This window comes from Podarcis raffonei, chromosome 13 (genome assembly GCF_027172205.1).
Source record: "Podarcis raffonei isolate rPodRaf1 chromosome 13, rPodRaf1.pri, whole genome shotgun sequence".
In the NCBI taxonomy this organism is placed as follows: Eukaryota; Metazoa; Chordata; class Lepidosauria; order Squamata; family Lacertidae; genus Podarcis; species Podarcis raffonei.
The window spans coordinates 35,294,886-35,311,861 of record NC_070614.1 but is presented as its reverse complement, the minus strand read 5'-3'; the positions used below and the strand labels follow the sequence as shown (position 1 = coordinate 35,311,861).

Genomic DNA, 16,976 nt, shown 5'->3' with positions numbered 1-16,976 from the left:
AGGAAAAATGAATGAGAGGAGGGAGGGGGGGAGTAAGCTCAAGTTTCAACCCATTTCAATGTCGGTTTTGGCTCTCTTTACCTGGGATCATGAGCAGTTCCTCCTCTGAAGCACTGTTCCCACCTGCAGGTCAGATCCAGGAGCAGAGCTGGCGGCAACACCCAGGCCAGGAGGGCAAAGCCACACTCCTGCCACACTCGCACACAGAGAGCTGGCATATTGGCAGTTGGGCTCCTCACAGGAGAGGGCTTGGTGGAATTCCCACATCGGTATCAGTGGCAATCCTGGACGTCTTGCCCTCCCCACAAGCACCGTTCCCCTCAGTTCAGAGCCTCAGTTCAGAGCCAAGGGCAGAACTGGGGACAATGGCCCGGCCAGGAGGAAGGCCAGCTCCTGCCACAGAGTTCTTCCCACAGGCAACAGGAGCTCAAGTATTTTCTAAGTGGCCTCAAAGTGTCTTTTATCAGCTTTTGGGCCAATATGCCAGCTGTGACCATACCTGGATAGGGACAACTGAGCTACAGTGCTCAGTGCTCAGGTAACCTCCTGCTTAGACAACAGCAATGTGTTGCACCTGGGGCTGCTGTTAAAAATGGTCTGGAAACTGCTGTTGAGTCAAACTAGAGCTGCAAGAATATTAGCTGGGAGTGGGGATTTTTAATCACATCCTGCCAGCACTTCCCAGTCTCAAGTCCTGGCCCAATTTAAAGTGCAGATTTTAACCCACAAAGCCCTACACAGCTTTTTTTTTTTAAATTTGTATTTATTTATTACATTCATATCACACTTTTCCTTTAAGGAGCTCAAGGCAGTATATACATGGTCCTCCCCATTTTATCCTTACCACAGCCCTGTGGAGATCAGTTAGACTGTAGTTTCCAGCTGTTTTTGGACTACAACTCCCATCATCCCTAGCTGGCAGGACCAATGGTCAAGGATGATGGGAACTGTAGTCCAAAATAAATCTCTAGAAGGGCCCAACCTTTAAGGACTTAAATGATGCCGGGTGCAGGTCGGAGTTCTACAGGACAGTCTACAGGGTATCTAACAATCCGGGATAGCAGCAGGAAGCAGCGGGAAACGGTGCTGGAATAAGGGAATTTCCCACAAAAAAAGGGAAGGTTGACAGCTATGTGTCTGCCCCAAAATCCTGCTCTGATTCCCCCTCCCCCCAACTTTAATCCACAAGGACACACTCCTATAGTCAACACTCTCCTAGAGTCATGGCTCTTGGCTGGATGCCTGGGCATGAGAAAAACAGCAATCAGAAGCACCTCCCTCCTCACCCCTCTGGACTCTGTCATATAAGCAGACACACCTCAGGCAGGTCCTGTACAGTGCAGTTTCTTTCAGAGGCAAGAGAAGAGACAGGGGAAAGAAAGTAAGGAATGACAAAGGTCCGTAACTGGAGTAATGAGTGAAGCAAGTTTTGTTCTTCCAGGGTCAGCAAGTGGTGCTGAAGGAGAGCAGGGCAGAGACAGTGGGGATAAGCAGTGAAGCACAATACTGTGATAGATTTGGGGGGTGGCTAAACCCTATACATTAATAATGGTAGGATTTTTGATTAGTTGAAGGGAAGTTTGCAGGCCAGTGGAAAAATACAGGCTAAGCTTCCTTTCCAAGCCAGGGCCTCACCTGGGATATTAGACATGACAAAAGGTGTTGATGGCCCACCTGAGAGGAATTCTTGGACCTGGACAGACAGAGGTTGCCATGGTGATGGGGTTTGTGTTTGAGGTGTCAGGAAAAGAGAGTACAGTGGTACCCTGGGCTAAGAACTTAATTCGTTCTGGAAGTCTGTTCTTAACCTGAAACTGTTCTTAACCTGAGGTACCACTTTAGCTAATGGGGCCTCCCGCTGCCGCCGCGCGATTTCTGTTCCCATCCTGAAGCAAAGTTCTTAACCTGAGGTACTATTTCTGGGTTAGTGGAGTCTGTAACCTGAAGCGTCTGTAACCTGAAGCATCTGTAACCTGAGGTACCACTGTATTGAGAGCGAGGTGTCCTAGGAAGAAGAAGGGGGCGAAAATGGCTGGGATGCATCTCGGGCAGGCCGGCTGGAGTCTGGCTAGGAGAGATGCCTTTGATTCCAGGGCTGCACTGCTGTGGGGAACAGGCCCCTCCTGAAATGACCGCACTATATTATTCCTGTTGCTCCACTAGCAGGCGATGGGTCTCGAATCTGAGCTGGAAGGTCTTGACCTGAAGTCCGAGTGTCGTCCAATGCTGGTGGAAGTTGAGGGAGTTCCTTTGCTCAGAGAAATGGAAGAGAACTGGGATCAACTGAAAGGCTTCCAAGCGCGCCCTGACGATCTTCTCATCTGCACTTACCCCAAAGCAGGTAAATGGAGAGAAATCACATGGGGATGAGAAAGGGGAGACCAAGGGCTACTGGCCTCAGCCTAAGCAGATTTTCTTTGTTGCTATCCACACCTCACTGGCAGGGACTACATGGATGCAGGAAATTGTGTACATGATCCAGCAAGGAGGAGACCCCCAGAAATACGCTCAGGTGCCAATCTACCTACGGAACCCCTTCATAGACCTTTTTCCCCCAGAGCCCGTACCCTCAGGTGAGTAACAGGCACTGGTTCAGGGAGAGGATAGGAAGGGCAAAGACTCTCTCAGCACAAGGTTGTAAGTCACCCTCTGCTTTTGCAGGCTTGGATGTGGCGGCGGGAATGCCCTCTCCGCGCACGATCAAATCCCACCTCCCAATCCAGCTCCTGCCGCCTTCCTTCTGGAAGCAAAACTGCAAGGTCAGAACAAGTTGGGCGATGTAGATGGCTTAGTAGGAGCTGAGATTCCACCCTGGGTTCGATTTCAATTTCCGGGCTCAACCTTAGAAATGTCGGAAGCTGCCTTATTCAGACCGTTGGTCTACCAAGTCCACTTGCTGTCCACACTGACTTCGACAGACAATACAAAGGGTGGTGATATAATAGCACAAGGCAAAGTCGCAGAAAAATATATCACCAAGGACAAGTGCTCTACAAGAAGGAGTACAGTATAGACAAGCAGACAAATGCTCTTTCCGGTAAACTCAGCATTTCTTTCCACAAAGGGGCTTAATCATTGAGCTGTACAACAGCGTCCGGGTCTTGATGTATGAGTTGATGTTACTTCTATCAAATACACAAGTGATTGTAAAGAAAAAGTCTATGCCTATATTTGTCTGCTTGCCTATACTCCTTATTGTGGAGCACTTGTCCTTGGTGATATATTTTTTCCGTGACAATCCACACTGACTAGCAGCCTATATCCAGGGTTTCAAATAGTGGTCACTCCCAGACCTACCTGGAGAGACCAGGAATTGAAACTTGCACGCAAGGAAGATGCTCCACTGCTGAGCTACACCCCTTCTGCCTTGGGACCAGTGATGCAGCCTAGGGAGCAGCCAATCTGAAGGTTGGCAAGCAGTTTTTGTCTGCTAACGTTATCAGGAAAACAGTACAGGAAATGTGAAGCATGGAATGGTAGTTGTCATGGGGAGAAATGCTCAGTTGTATGCATTGCAACTGAAGTGATACACATGAGCTTCTTAAGGAGCTTCGTTAGACCATTATTGTATGTCTGTTGGGTCTAAAATTACCTACCTGCACCACTGCCTGGAAAATGTAAACCTAAAATAAAAAGAGGATGTCTCTAAACATGTTCAGACTGCAAGCTTAATCTGATCCTGCATTAAGCCTGTTTGCAGTGCCAGATTCGGCTTCAGAATATGTGAGATACAAGTGAAGGAGTGCCTCTGAGCATTAGCAGAGTGCCTTCAATGCAACTCCTGCTCCTCACGCATAGTGGTGTGGTCAAGTTGAGTTTGTGACTTCAATATGGCTTTGTTGTAGATTTAAACATACTTACCTGGCTGTAATTCTCATTCAGTTCACGGAGACTTATTTCTGAGTAGACATGCCTAGAACTGTTTTGCAAAAGAACTGAGCACTACAAAAACCAGGAAGGCGAGGTGATTTGTATGGACTGGAACAGTGCAGAGTAAAAGGCTTGTGACTAGGACTCCTGGGTTCTCTCTTGACCCACAGATTATTTATGTGGCCAGGAATGCCAAGGACAACGCAGTCTCCTACTTTCACTTTCACCGCATGAACAAATTCCTTCCAGAGCCTGGCACGTGGGAAGAGTTTATTGAGAAATACATTGCAGGGGGAGGTAAGTAGAGACTATATATTTTTTTTGGGGGGGTGAACAAATTCCTATGCCCCACAAATAACCCAGAGATGCATTTTAAATAAAAGGACACATTCTACTCATGTAAAAACATGCTGATTCCTGAACCGTCCGCGGGCTGGATTGAGAAGGCGATTGGGCCGCATCCGGCCCACGGGCCTTAGGTTGCCTACCCCTAGGTTAGAGAGTGAAGCATAGCGCCCGGACCTGTGTCCGTCTCTTCCCCATAGTGTCACTTTTCCCGTGGCTGGAAAAACAACAGCAAAGAACTTTGCAGGTTCACACGACTTGCCCCCTCGCTTCAGAGGATTTCGCTGACTCTCCATCTCTATGTACTAACCAATAATCCCATTTCCCTTCCTATATTAGAAGACTTAACCTATGTACACTTTAGCAGCTTAAAATGCAGCAAAGTCTTTTACCCCCTACTGCATTTTAAGGTGCATTTTTTACCTTGCTATACAGACCAGAGACTGGGCAGGAATGTCTTTGTCCAATATGCATTACCCATCTGGGCTCTCCTTGCCTTCACCCTCCACCAAATCCTGTTCAATGAAGCTGTCATACATACATGTGCAAAAGCTGTCACGAACGGTCACACTTCAGCTTAAAGGTGGCTTACATTTTCAAATCAGGTGAAAACGCAGTATTTCTCAAGAAGCTACAGGATAGATACCTGTAGTCCGGCCCACCACATGGTCTGAGGGACAATGGACCGGCTCAAGACTGAAAAAGGTTGCTGACCCATGCTCTAACCCTTCGGTTTATTATTTAGTGACCTACGGCTCATGGGCCAACCATGTTCGTGGATGGTGGGAGGCCAAAGAACGTCACCCAATTCTGTACGTTTTTTACGAAGACGTGAAAGAGGTAAGAGGCAACATACACATAAGGCTGTAGGTTCCACTAAGGAGATTATTTGCACTAGAAATGCTTTGAAGAAATATTCTGATGCTGTGGGCTTCTGGCAGCAGGGCCCCAAAAGATCCAGAAACAAATTCAGTGAGCTTCCCCATAACAGACTCAAAGTCATAAGCAGCCAGATTCCATCATGTGGTAAAATGTATTTCACCTCGCAGGTAACCCCTGGGGGTGAGGAGAATTCACAGAATCATAGAGAAGTAAATTAAGAATAGGAATAGGAATAGAATATCCCTATTTTCATCAGGGAAATGTTGTGCTGGTGGTGCTGCTGCTGGAGTCCGTCAAGGTGGGAGTCGCTTTCCCAAGTCCTCCCTCCAAGCTACAGTAGTACCTCGGGTTAAGTACTTAATTCGTTCCGGAGGTCCGTTCTTAACCTGAAACTGTTCTTAACCTGAAGCACCACTTTAGCTAATGGGGCCTCCTCCTGCTGCTGCGCCGCCGGAGCACAATTTTTGTTCTCATCCTGAAGCAAAGTTCTTAACCTGGAACACTATTTCTGGGTTAGCGGAGTCTGTAACCTGAAGCGTATGTAACCCGAGGTACCACTGTACTAATCAATCACACGCAGGCACTGAATGGGTTACCAGGCTTTATTGGCTTTTTCTCTGGTAGTACCAACTACAGAACATCAAACAGCAAGTCTAAAACACGGCGTGTTCTCTCCCTCCCACGGCAGGTTAACTCAAAGGTTTATAGGGGCTGGGGAATACTGTCAACCAGCCATCCCCATCGCATGCTCCCACTTTGGGGACTAATTGTTACCACCTGCCTGAGGGGCCCCACCCAGCGGTCCCTGCTCACAGGATCATGACTTCACAACAGAGACTGCCCGGTTGGCATTGACCCATGACAGGGTCTTTTCAGTGGTAGCTCTCTGTGGAATGCCCTCCATAGTGAGGTGGATCTGTTTCCCTCATTACTGACTTTCAGGAGGAATTTAAAAACATTTCTGTTTACGCATTTGATGGCTGAAAGACACTGTTCTGGGCAATCCTGAAATCACAGCTTTGAGAACATTTTTAATTGTTCGGAGAATGCTTTTTAATTTTTTTTTTTTTTAAATTGATGTATTTGCCACCCTGGGCTCCTTTGGGTTGAAGTGGGATATAAATTGCATTGTTATTAGTAGTAGTCACTAATATTTAATGATGATGATGCTGTTGATGATGAGTTAGGAATACTCAATTTCTAGATGAACACAGTGGGACACGGGTGGCGCTGTGGGTAAAAGCCTCAGCGCCTAGGGCTTGCCGATCGAAAGGTCGGCGGTTCGAATCCCCGCGGCGGGGTGCGCTCCCGTTGCTCGGTCCCAGCGCCTGCCAACCTAGCAGTTTGAAAGCACCCCCGGGTGCAAGTAGATAAATAGGGACCGCTTACTGGCGGGAAGGTAAACGGTGTTCCGTGTGCTGCGCTGGCTCGCCAGATGCAGCTTTGTCACGCTGGCCACGTGACCCGGAAGTGTCTCCGGACAGCGCTGGCCCCCGGCCTCTTAAGTGAGATGGGCACACAACCCCAGAGTCTGTCAAGACTGGCCCGTACGGGCAGGGGTACCTTTACCTTTACCTTTAGATGAACACAACCTGATTTGCCACACTACCCATCACAACTCTTGTCTTTCTTTCTTTCTTTCTTTCTTTCTTTCTTTCTTTCTTTCTTTTCCAAATGCTGTTGCTTCTTCTTTTTTCATGATGATGACAAAGTAATAATCATAAATATATAAGAATAAAAACGTGACCACACCACCAAGACCATTCCACTGTAACTATCCAACCTCCCAAAATTTCAACACCTCTTGCGATAGTTTGCCCCTTTCTGTTTTAATAGTACAAATTCTATAAACACCTTCCATATCTCCTTGAAATAATTAATTTATCATTAATAGCTATATTCCTCACCTCTTTATACCATTCTCCCATTTTATATTCTGCTTGCCCCTTTCATTTCCTAGCTATCATAATTTGTGCAGCTGTCAGTAAATTTGTGAGCAAGTCCTTCGTAGCCTGCAAACCTTCCACCCTATCATAAATTGATAATAATGCTACCTCTGGACTTTTGGTCAGCTTTAACCCAGTGATTTGTGTTAGCTCCTTAAACACCCTTTGCCAGAATTTTTTTTTTCATATTTACACCCCCACCACATGTGAACATAATTCCCAGTTGCCTTTCTTTTTCTATAGGATCCGGCCCGGGAAATCCAGAAGGTAGCCCAGTTCCTGGGAATAGAGCTCCCAGAATTTGTTCTCAACCAGATTGTGCAGCACACAGATTTTGAGAACATGAAAACAAACCCAATGACAAATTATACCACCTTCTCTTCTGACTTCCTGGACCAAAGCATCTCGCCCTTCATGAGAAAAGGTGGGAACCAAAGACCCATCTGACAGGATGGGGGAGGGGACTGATAGGGGCAACAGTGAAAGCAAGCAGTGCACAGTCACTTTCAGTCAGGGGTGTGTTATTAGAATTTTAAGGTCTTATATATATAAAATAGATGTTCATAAATGTACCAAGCAAACACATACAAATGTAAACCACATGTCTGAAACCCACAGAAAACCCCTGAAACCATTTTCTCTCTTCCAAATTGACCTCAAATATTTCTCTGCAAGGTTGAAGGAAATGGGGAGCCTCCCCATTGTCTCTTTGCTCACAAATCCTGTCTCAAGGGCACATTTAAGATGTGAATAGGGTGAGCCTGTGACCTGTGACCTGGATTCAGGAGTTGAGTAGTTATCATAACAAAAGAGTGGCCAGGATGCCCAGGTAATCCGATCAAGTAACCTAGCAGACAGGAGAAAAAACAACGCACTCTGATTTCTGTTGTAGTCCGCCCCTTCTCTGATGTATTAAGGGGGTGGTCTTGGGCTACATCCCTTCTGTGCTGTAGGTATGATGTATCTGGGGGGTGGTCTTGGGCTACAGGGTGGGCAATTTCAAAGTCTATATAAGGGCTTGCACACCTTTGTCCAGGGTCCTCCTCCTCTCTCCTGCATGTGGGGGGAGCACCCTGTTGCAACAGCTTTAATAAAGATCAGGTTTAAGAAGTTGAATCCCTTGAAGGGACCCCTCAATATTCTTATTTCAGGTGCCAACTTGTATAAAATATTTGGGGGGTAGGTAAGTCCTGCCCCACATAATTGATCGCACGGCATAGCATGACACACACACACATAATTTGAATGGCAGTGCCCATCAACTTTGGCGGGGGTGGCCCTTTCATTGGCTGACCCCCCGGGGGGGGGGCCTATTTGGCGCCCTACATTCAGGGTAGTTCAGCAATATTATGAAATAGCTATTGGATTGGAAGTGACTACCTTCAGAGATTTTGGGAGCCATTTTGAACTTGGGAATGTTGAAAAGGGAGATGAGGATTGTGCTTCATTTCGGGGTGGGGGGATGATGACCCTGTCCCTTAGCCGGTCAGCTGGTAGAAGTTAACGGTTGGGAGATAATTGTAGCCCTCCCATCACTCACCACTGTTCTGTCCCATGATGCTCAATCTGCCTCAAAAAGTAATAGCCAGGAATTTGCTTTCAGGTATAAGTCCTGCCCACCTAGCAGTTCAAAAGCACGTCAAAGTGCAAGTAGATAAATAGGTACCGCTCCAGCGGGAAGGTAAACGGCGTTTCCGTGCGCTGATCTGGTTCGCCAGAAGTGGCTTAGTCATGCTGGCCACATGACCCGGAAGCTCTCTGTGGACAAATGCCAGCTCCCTCGGCCAATAAAGCGAGATGAGCGCCGCAACCCCAGAGTCGGCTACGACTGGACCTAATGGTCAGGGGTCCCTTTACCTTTATAAGTGGGTAACAAGGACCATGTGTTTAAGATTGCAAAATCTTCAACATGTTTGCCTCCACACAACAACCCTGTAAGGTGGGCCAGTATTTATCACTCCTAATTTCCAGTTGGAGTACCGGAGCTGAGAGATGGTGAAAGGCTCAAGGCCAAACAGTGAATTCATAACTGAAGTAGTGAAATATACTCAGAGTCGCAAAGTGATTTCATGCTCTTTATTCAGCTCATAGTGGTGAGGAGGAATGAATGAAAGTCCCCTCAAAGTATCTGCTTTATATACATTATTTACACAATGGGCTGCACATGATTGGCTAATTCCGGAATTCTACTGTAAGCCAATCAGGTTGTGGATTCACTTCTATCTGGAGCATGATTGGGTAGTTCCTGCCAACCAATCATACTGCTGCATTGTTCTAGGACCAATCAGACTGCTGCATTCTGAATCCTATTGTTCTAGGACCAATCAGACTGCTGCCTTTTGGATCCTATTGTTCTAGGACCAATCAGACTGCTGCAGTTTGGATCCTATTCAACTCAGTACATAACAAGTAGGAATAACACACCGGCTCCAAAATAAAATATACAGCTTGCAGGAGGGAGATTTTTACTTCAGGCAGAGAAACTATTGGTCCAGTAGTCCCTCACATCAGCCAAGGGTTTGCTCTAGACTACTTCCCAGAATCCTGTGCAAGAGTTCCTGAGCAGATTTACTAAGTTGAGGAAGGGCTCCCTAAACAGAGAAAGTTTGAAATCTGCTGAGTTAAAAGAAAAAGAAAAGAAGATAGGAAAACAGATGGTTGAAGGGATGTTAAACAGCTTAATTTTTTCTGGATTGTCTTCCCCACCTGCAGGAACTGTAGGAAACTGGAAGGAACACTTCACAGTGGCTCAAAGTGAACAGCTAGATCATGTCTGTGCCCAGTTATTAAAGGGCAGCAATCTGACCTTCCGCACACAGCTGTAAGCATCTCTCCATTCCTCATAGTGAGACTTCCAGTCTTTTGACTGAAGAGGAGCTGAATAAAAGATCCATATTGATAAAGGGAAAATCTCTTTGTTATACAATACTACTGATTGAGGTGTTGTTTCTCAGACAGCTTTTAGGATGTTGTTGTTGTTTTACAATCAAGCAGTGTATAAATTTAATGAAATCAATAATTAAACCTGCTCCACACCGACTGGAGTCCTTAAGTCATTCCTAATTCATGCCCAGCAAACGTGTGAACAGGGGTGGACCTTGGTAATATGCCACCCTGTGCAAGGCCATTTGACACCCTCGCCGCAGCCCTCAAGGTGCCTGCTAGGACTTTGGGAAGGGGGCTTGAGGCTCTCATGGGGTCCGAGAGCCTTCCTACCCACTTCCCAACCCCTGTTAGCGTGTACACAAACAGAAACGAATCTGAAACTAACAAAACAGTGCTGATGTGAACAGCTTGGGGTGGGGGAAGGATCTGTGAAAAGCACTGATGAAGACAAGCACTGAGTTCTAAGGCAGCAATATGAACACAGCCTTAAAAATAGCAGGGGCTTTTCCTCATCAGATCTAAATTGAATAGGTCAAACGCCAGAGGATCACAAGGAAAGGGTTTGTTGGTGCCTGTCCTCCACCATTCGCCATACCTACACGGTCCTATAAAGTCCTTTCCTCACCAGCTAACACTGGAAGTGAGTCTGGCTGGGGGAAGGCAGTGCTGCGGCAGGAGAGATTGAGCACCGCCTCACTGCGTGACATTTGGGTGTTTTAAATTGTACCCCGCCTTGTTTTAGGTCTTAAATGGGGCAGTTATAAATGGGTCCCACATTTTCCTGCATAGTTTGTGCTTGAGAGGGTCTTTGTTCATGAAAAACAAACATATTTCTGTTGCATGCTCCTCTCTTCTCTGAGCAACGAAACATTTCCAAGGCATCGCTGTGGGTTTTTTGCAGCGTCAACCAACTAACAATGGGTGACCTGTCCTATTTCTCCCTCGTTGCCACCACCTGCTTATACGTCAGCCCTCCAGACAGCAATAATGTGGTATCACCAGGAAAGCATCACAGAACAACTCACAAAGCAGAATAAGACCACCAGGAATGTACAATTGTTGCGTCAAGAACATGTCCACAATAAAACACCACGGGGCGGGCAGTAGCAAACGATATTTAAGTGTTGCTCTAAATTGAATAAACAAAGGTTGAGCCTTTTCTATCATGGCGTGTAGTGGGGGAAAGCAGTGGCATTGCATGGTTTGCTGGTGCCCAGGGTGCCTGCCACGGGGGGGGGGGGGGGCAGGGGACAGAGGGTGAACAGAACCCGCTGCACCAGCCCAGCTCTCACCACCAGAGCCAAGTGGGTCTATGCTGCACCACCGGCCCACCCATGCAGGGGGAGCCCAGCTAGCCGACACAACCCTTGGTGCGTGAATCCCGCCCCAGCCCCAGACACTGGCCAGGTAGCCATTCAGTGAGGGGGCAGGGGATGTGGTAGTGAGGCCAGGCCGGGCTTTGGGGCCGAGAGACCCCAGGCGGAAGGCAGGGTGGGACAGGGATCCCTGCATGGGGGTGCCTGGTTCATGCCCCCTCAAAATTGTATGCCGGGGCTAAGGCCCCCCAACCCCCTCACGTTGCGCCCCTGGGGCAAAGGTCAAACTATCAGGCAGGACACCTGGATTCTCTGTAAGAAAATATGGTTTACAGGCAGTATTAGAAACTGAGATATGAAAGCTAGGAGCTAAATGGCACCTTAAACCTAGGTTATGGGCACAACAATGGAATGTCTAGGCACACTTTTTAAATAACAAGAATACAAAGCTGAAAATGAATGGACTGCAGCTAAAATATTATGTTCATTTTTCACGTGGTCTAGTCTTTCCCTCTGGGAGAGACACCAGTTGGAGGGGGAATACGGAGATGAGGCCACTGGCTGACTGTTACGCACTCTCTATGCCTCTTCTGGCCACCCTCATGCCAGGGACTACTTGATTCCAGGAAATGGTAGACTTGACTGGACATGGAGGAGGTCTACATAAATGCGTTCAGGCACCATCTGTGAACAGATGCCCTTCACAGTGATGTGCCTTCCAAAATCCATCCCTTGGGTGAATAATAGGTATCGATTCAATGAGATAATGGGTGAGAGTGTGAGTGTGTGAAAGGCTTCTCAGCACCAGGTTGGATGTTCACCCTCTGGAGTTGCAGTTGTGGAACAAGTGGAGGCGATGTCCTTTTCCTGCATGCTCAAATATCGCCTCCAGGTCCATCTCCTGCCAGAGAGCGAGACTTGAGTCAGGGAAGTACTAATTTGTAAACGTTTGTTATCTAGACCTGCAGGATGCCTTGCCCTGAACTGAGTACAGTAACTGCAGATCAAAGGTTGAAGGCCCTTCCCTTGGTATGAAGGAATATGGTAGGACAAAGCTTATCCTGGGCTGTTCAGGATACACCTGGGTTTGCTACCTGTGTACACACGCTAAGGGGTTAAATTAGCTAGGGTGGAGACTGAGGTTCCATACCAGTGCCTTTGATAAAGTATCATGGGACAGAGAGAGAGAGAGAGTGTGTTATCTCACACAATTTTAGCCAACTAGGGGAATTACTGCCAATTTAGGGGAAGGTCCTGGCTGGATGCCCAGCCACAGCTTCAACTGAGGAAGCACACACCCTGCTCTCTCAATTTGCAATTCCTGGGTCAGGAACTAACTTCAGGAAACAAGAGAAAGACAGAAGAAAGGAGAGAAGTGCAGCTGTCCGAAAGTAGAGGAGAGCTGGTAGGTGGCCATGAAGTTTTACTCCCCTACTAGGATTTGGCCCAAAAGGAAGTAAAGGAAGCAGCACCAGCTCTTTGGGGGGGGGGACAAGGAGTGGGTCATATTTGACTAAAATATATTTTGCTTCCAGGTGATGGATCTTGAATCAGGGCCAGGAGATTTTGACCCCACGCACCCCAAGCGAGCAACCCTGGAGGAGATTGAAGGGGTCCTTTTCCCCGATACATTACGCGAGCACTGGGGTACCATAAAGGGCTTTAAAGCACGCCCTGACGATCTTCTCATCTGCACTTACCCCAAAGCAGGTAAAGGGGTTCATAAAGAGAGAAATAAGGAAAACTGAGCACGGCAGAGGGGAGATACTAAGGGAACATAAGGGATGGTGGGACACTGGTTGAATAGTGGTGGTGCTTAATTTGAGCAGCAGCATAAAAGACAGTTCAAAACAAATTTCAATCACAAGACTATCATGGGTCCTATAACATACCTACCTGCAAATATACTAGGGGCTGTGCCCCTGCTTGCTTGCTCGCCAACCCCCTGCCATCCCCCATTAACCCCCTAGAGCTTCCTCTTCCCACTCCACTACTAACTACTAAGCTTTCCCACTTTCCTCTGGCAGGGACCACCTGGATCCAGCAAATAGCGAGCATGGTTCAGCATAGAGGTGACCTGGAGAAATGTAATCAGAAACCCATCTATGAGCGGATGCCCTTCATAGACATGCCTCCTATGAAACCTTTTGTTTCTGGTGAGTAGTGGGTACTGTTTAACTTTGGGGAAGAGAGTGGTGAGGGTAGAGTGAAGGGCTTATCATCATGAGGCTGGATTGTGCCCTCTGTTCTTTCAGGTGTTGAACAGGCAGACCTAATGCCCTCTCCACGTATACTCAAAAGTCACCTCCCGGTTCAGCTGCTTCCTGCTTCTTTTTGGGAACAGAAATGCAAGGTCAGGATAATTCACCAGGGTGAGACTGATGAAAGGGCAAGGTTTAATCTAAACCAATGTTAATCTCTCAGTTCCGTTGTTTTGATATTCTGGCACGAAGCCATGATCATGTGGAATTGTCACCAAAAGAGAGGTTGTTTCAAGAGCACGGGTCTCTTCTTTTTGCCCTCATCATTGTCTTGCTTTTGCTTTTATCACAGAATAATTTCAGCTTCTAGACTTCGATATTTTGAGGAGTGGGCTGGCCTTGTGTGAATTTGTCCTTCCAGACCAGCTTTGAGCCTTCATAACCTCTTTCCACTAAAGGAATTAAACACCAGCACAATCCACATGAGGTGGTTGGTGGGTTGGTGGTATGGCTGCTTCTTGTTTCATTCCACTGAGCAATGAACGAACGAACGAATAACACACACTCTCCAACCCAACCCAAATAATATTCTTAATAAAAATTTTTGTGTGATCCCCAGGTGAAGGATGGTGTAGAAATATAATGTTAAAAAAAAAAACTAAAATATAGTCTGTGCATCAGGACACAGGGAGGAAGATGTGAGACGAATCTGAGATGCCATGTTCACTTTCTACTGGTCCATTTTTTTTGCAGTTGCCTGGGGCTCTTGGTCTGACCATGTTCGTGGTTGGTGGGAGGCCAAGGACCGTCACCCAGTCCTCTACCTCTTTTATGAAGATATGAAAGAGGTAAGAAGGTCTCTCTATCTCACACACACACACAAACACACACACATCTCAAGGACGGTACTTTCTGACGGCAGTGCCGCAGTCTAGAAAGAAACAAATGTGAGGGGGGCACTTAGGCGTTTCCAAAAAACGACATGCATCACAAAAAAGAGGACATTGATTTGCATCCAATGTGGACATGCTGGTGTATATGCATAGTTGCAAATATTTAAACAATTACTGTAATTTAAATAGCAACACAGTTATAACTCATCATTGCGAGGAAGACTGTAATCGGGCGGCCTGTATGTTTGCTCAGTCTGCTGTTCTGATGCTGTTGATGGGCATCTTCAAGGCCCCCGCTCTCCTTTCTTGTTTTTCTCCATCCTCCACCTGGACTTGGGCCAGGCAGCCTTTCGGCTAGACGACTGCCCTCTGTTAAGTAGGAGACACAGCCTCCCTAAAGCCAGGGAGGTGTCTTAAGGTAAACTCTCTATCACTAACAGGCCGAATCCTCCTTCCCATGTTGTCTTTCTCTCCTTAGGACCCAGCCCGGGAAATCCGAAAAGTGATCCAATTTATGGGCCTAGAACTCCCAGAATCAGTTCTGAACCAGATTGTGGAGCACACAAAGTTTGAGAGCATGAAAACAAACCCGATGGCTAATTACAGCACCCTGCCCTCCTCTCTCGTGGACCACAGTGTGTCACCCTTCATGAGAAAAGGTGAGAGAAAACAGGTCTTAGGGGACCGTTTGGAGAATCTGCAGAATGCAGGAGGGGGAGGCAGTGTTGGCACATTCTAAATAGGGCAAAAGCAAAGTCTGGAAGTTATTTCTTTTTATTGGGGTTAGGAACTGGTTTTGGCTTCTTGTTCGACAATATCAGAAGTGCAGAAGCAATTGCCAAGCATGGAACAGGGGGCTGGGGAGATGAGAAATGTTATTTGTTAGGTGAGGTCAAACATAAAAGGCCACCCTGTAAGACAATTAAATCACCAGGATCTGAAATTACCTAGTGGTTCTGCTCTTGCTAAGAGGGTAACAGCAAGACTCAGCAGGCTGTGTTTGCTTTGGAACATTTCCCAGGTGTTCTGCAGTGAACTGCAATTGTGGCAGAAGTTCAGGGTCCCATAAAGACAGAGTATGAAACGCAAGACTGCTAGGAAAGGCGCCTGACAAAACCAGGCTGTCAATGTTTTTCTTTTCTGACCTGGTTTCCCACCTGCAGGCACTGTTGGAAACTGGAAGAAACACTTCACAGTGGCTCAGAGTGAATGGCTAGATGACACCTGCGCTCAGTTACTGAAGGGCAGCGGCCTGAACTTTCGCACAGAGATATAAACGCACCTCTATGCCCCACATCAGGATTTTCACAACAACAGGCCTGGAGTGCTTACTTGACCTGCATTCAGTGCAATACAGGACTGAAGCCACAAGCAAGGCCTACCTAAAATGAATTTTGTGGGAATGGTTCCTGTTATGTACTGAAGTTCTCACCCTGGGCCAGCAGGGGGATACTGTAGATAGTTATGCAAATAAGGGATCGAAAGTGACGTTCAGTGATTGGATAGTTTTAGAAAATTGTTACAGTTACATTGTCCTGGACCTCTATATAAGCAGGCTGACTGAACCCTTCAGTTCTGTCCTGGCCTGTGAATAAACAAGAGCTGTTTGAAGAATCGCTGTGTCGTCTGATATGTTCACCCACAACTTAACAGTTCCTGTTCCATTTTAGAATTTGTGGCTGTCCTTTGTTTGCTTTTGCAAAGTAAATAAACAAACAGGTTTGCTCTGTTGCCATGCTTGCTCTTCTCATGTTCAGAGAATACGCCCTTACAGAACACAAATAACTCCTCCTCTGAAAGTGCTATTTGCATTGGTCAGAAATCCTCATTTCCAAAAGAGAGACCATAGATTGGAGTTTTGGCTGTTCTGCTTGCCTTAGGGCAGGGATGGGGAACCTGTGCCTCCCCCAGATGTTGCTGGACTACAACTCCCATCACCCTTCACCATTGGCAATGCTGTCTAGGGTTGATAGGAATTGGAGTCCAACAACATATGGAGGCCCAGAGTCTGTTTCTCTGCACTTTAACCCTCTAAATGGCAAGACAGTCTGTTGCTGAAGGATAAGGCCATGATGGAGAAAGGTGGGCAACGATTCCTACTTCCTTGCGTTTTTTGACAAGGATTGCCTCCTGTTTTCTCTGGCAGTCTTCAAGCAGAAAATTCACATTTCTCAACAGGCAGATCCCACTTGGCTCCCTTCCATGTATGTAATATGTAACCAGACTTACATAAAATTTAGAAGTACCTGTTAAGAGTTGGTGATACGACTCCACCTGTGAACTTTGGATTGCTTACGAAATGGTCCCACTCATCTTTTTGAGCGCCTGGCAGACAACAGTCATGTTGGGGGCAAAAAAGGGTGGGGCGCCCTGGACTTGAAGGGTGCATTCAGATGAGGCAGTATTGTGTGAGTTTTCCTGATTACAGTATAATGCTAGAACTTCTGCCCCATTTTCTGACAGTCCTGAACTGTGGCATTTGACCAATATATTGGCACGCTGCACTAAATTTTACTCACTCCAGTCGGTGTGGCACAACAGCAAACACCCATAAAAAATATTGGAGCAGTTTACAACAATTGCACATAAAACCATGTGCTAAAAAACATATAAAAAGTTAAAATCTGCCTTGCCAAC

General features: G+C 46.8%; 2 protein-coding genes across 3 annotated transcripts; both read left to right on the top strand.

The window, feature by feature from the left end:
• The first annotated feature begins 1,225 nt into the window (after positions 1-1,225).
• LOC128400739 (sulfotransferase 1C2-like) lies at positions 1,226-10,074 on the top strand. 2 transcript variants are annotated; one of them, XM_053363190.1, is made up of 8 exons: positions 1,226-1,397; positions 2,164-2,341; positions 2,445-2,573; positions 2,662-2,759; positions 4,041-4,167; positions 4,961-5,055; positions 7,287-7,467; positions 9,756-10,074. In XM_053363190.1, exons 1-8 carry the CDS (start codon positions 1,389-1,391, stop codon positions 9,866-9,868), a joined length of 930 nt encoding a protein of 309 aa, XP_053219165.1. In that variant the 5' UTR covers positions 1,226-1,388; the 3' UTR covers positions 9,869-10,074. The 2 variants fall into 2 exon arrangements, with proteins under 2 accessions (XP_053219165.1, XP_053219166.1); XM_053363191.1 differs by having other exon boundaries at positions 1,227-1,397; positions 2,167-2,341.
• Positions 10,075-12,527: 2,453 nt separating this feature from the next.
• LOC128400742 (sulfotransferase 1C2-like) lies at positions 12,528-16,002 on the top strand. Its single transcript, XM_053363198.1, has 7 exons — positions 12,528-12,650; positions 12,781-12,955; positions 13,273-13,401; positions 13,501-13,656; positions 14,161-14,294; positions 14,818-14,998; positions 15,503-16,002. The coding sequence occupies exons 2-7, from the start codon at positions 12,784-12,786 to the stop codon at positions 15,613-15,615; spliced, it is 885 nt and encodes a 294-aa protein (XP_053219173.1). The 5' UTR covers positions 12,528-12,650; positions 12,781-12,783; the 3' UTR covers positions 15,616-16,002.
• The last annotated feature ends 974 nt before the right edge of the window (positions 16,003-16,976 follow it).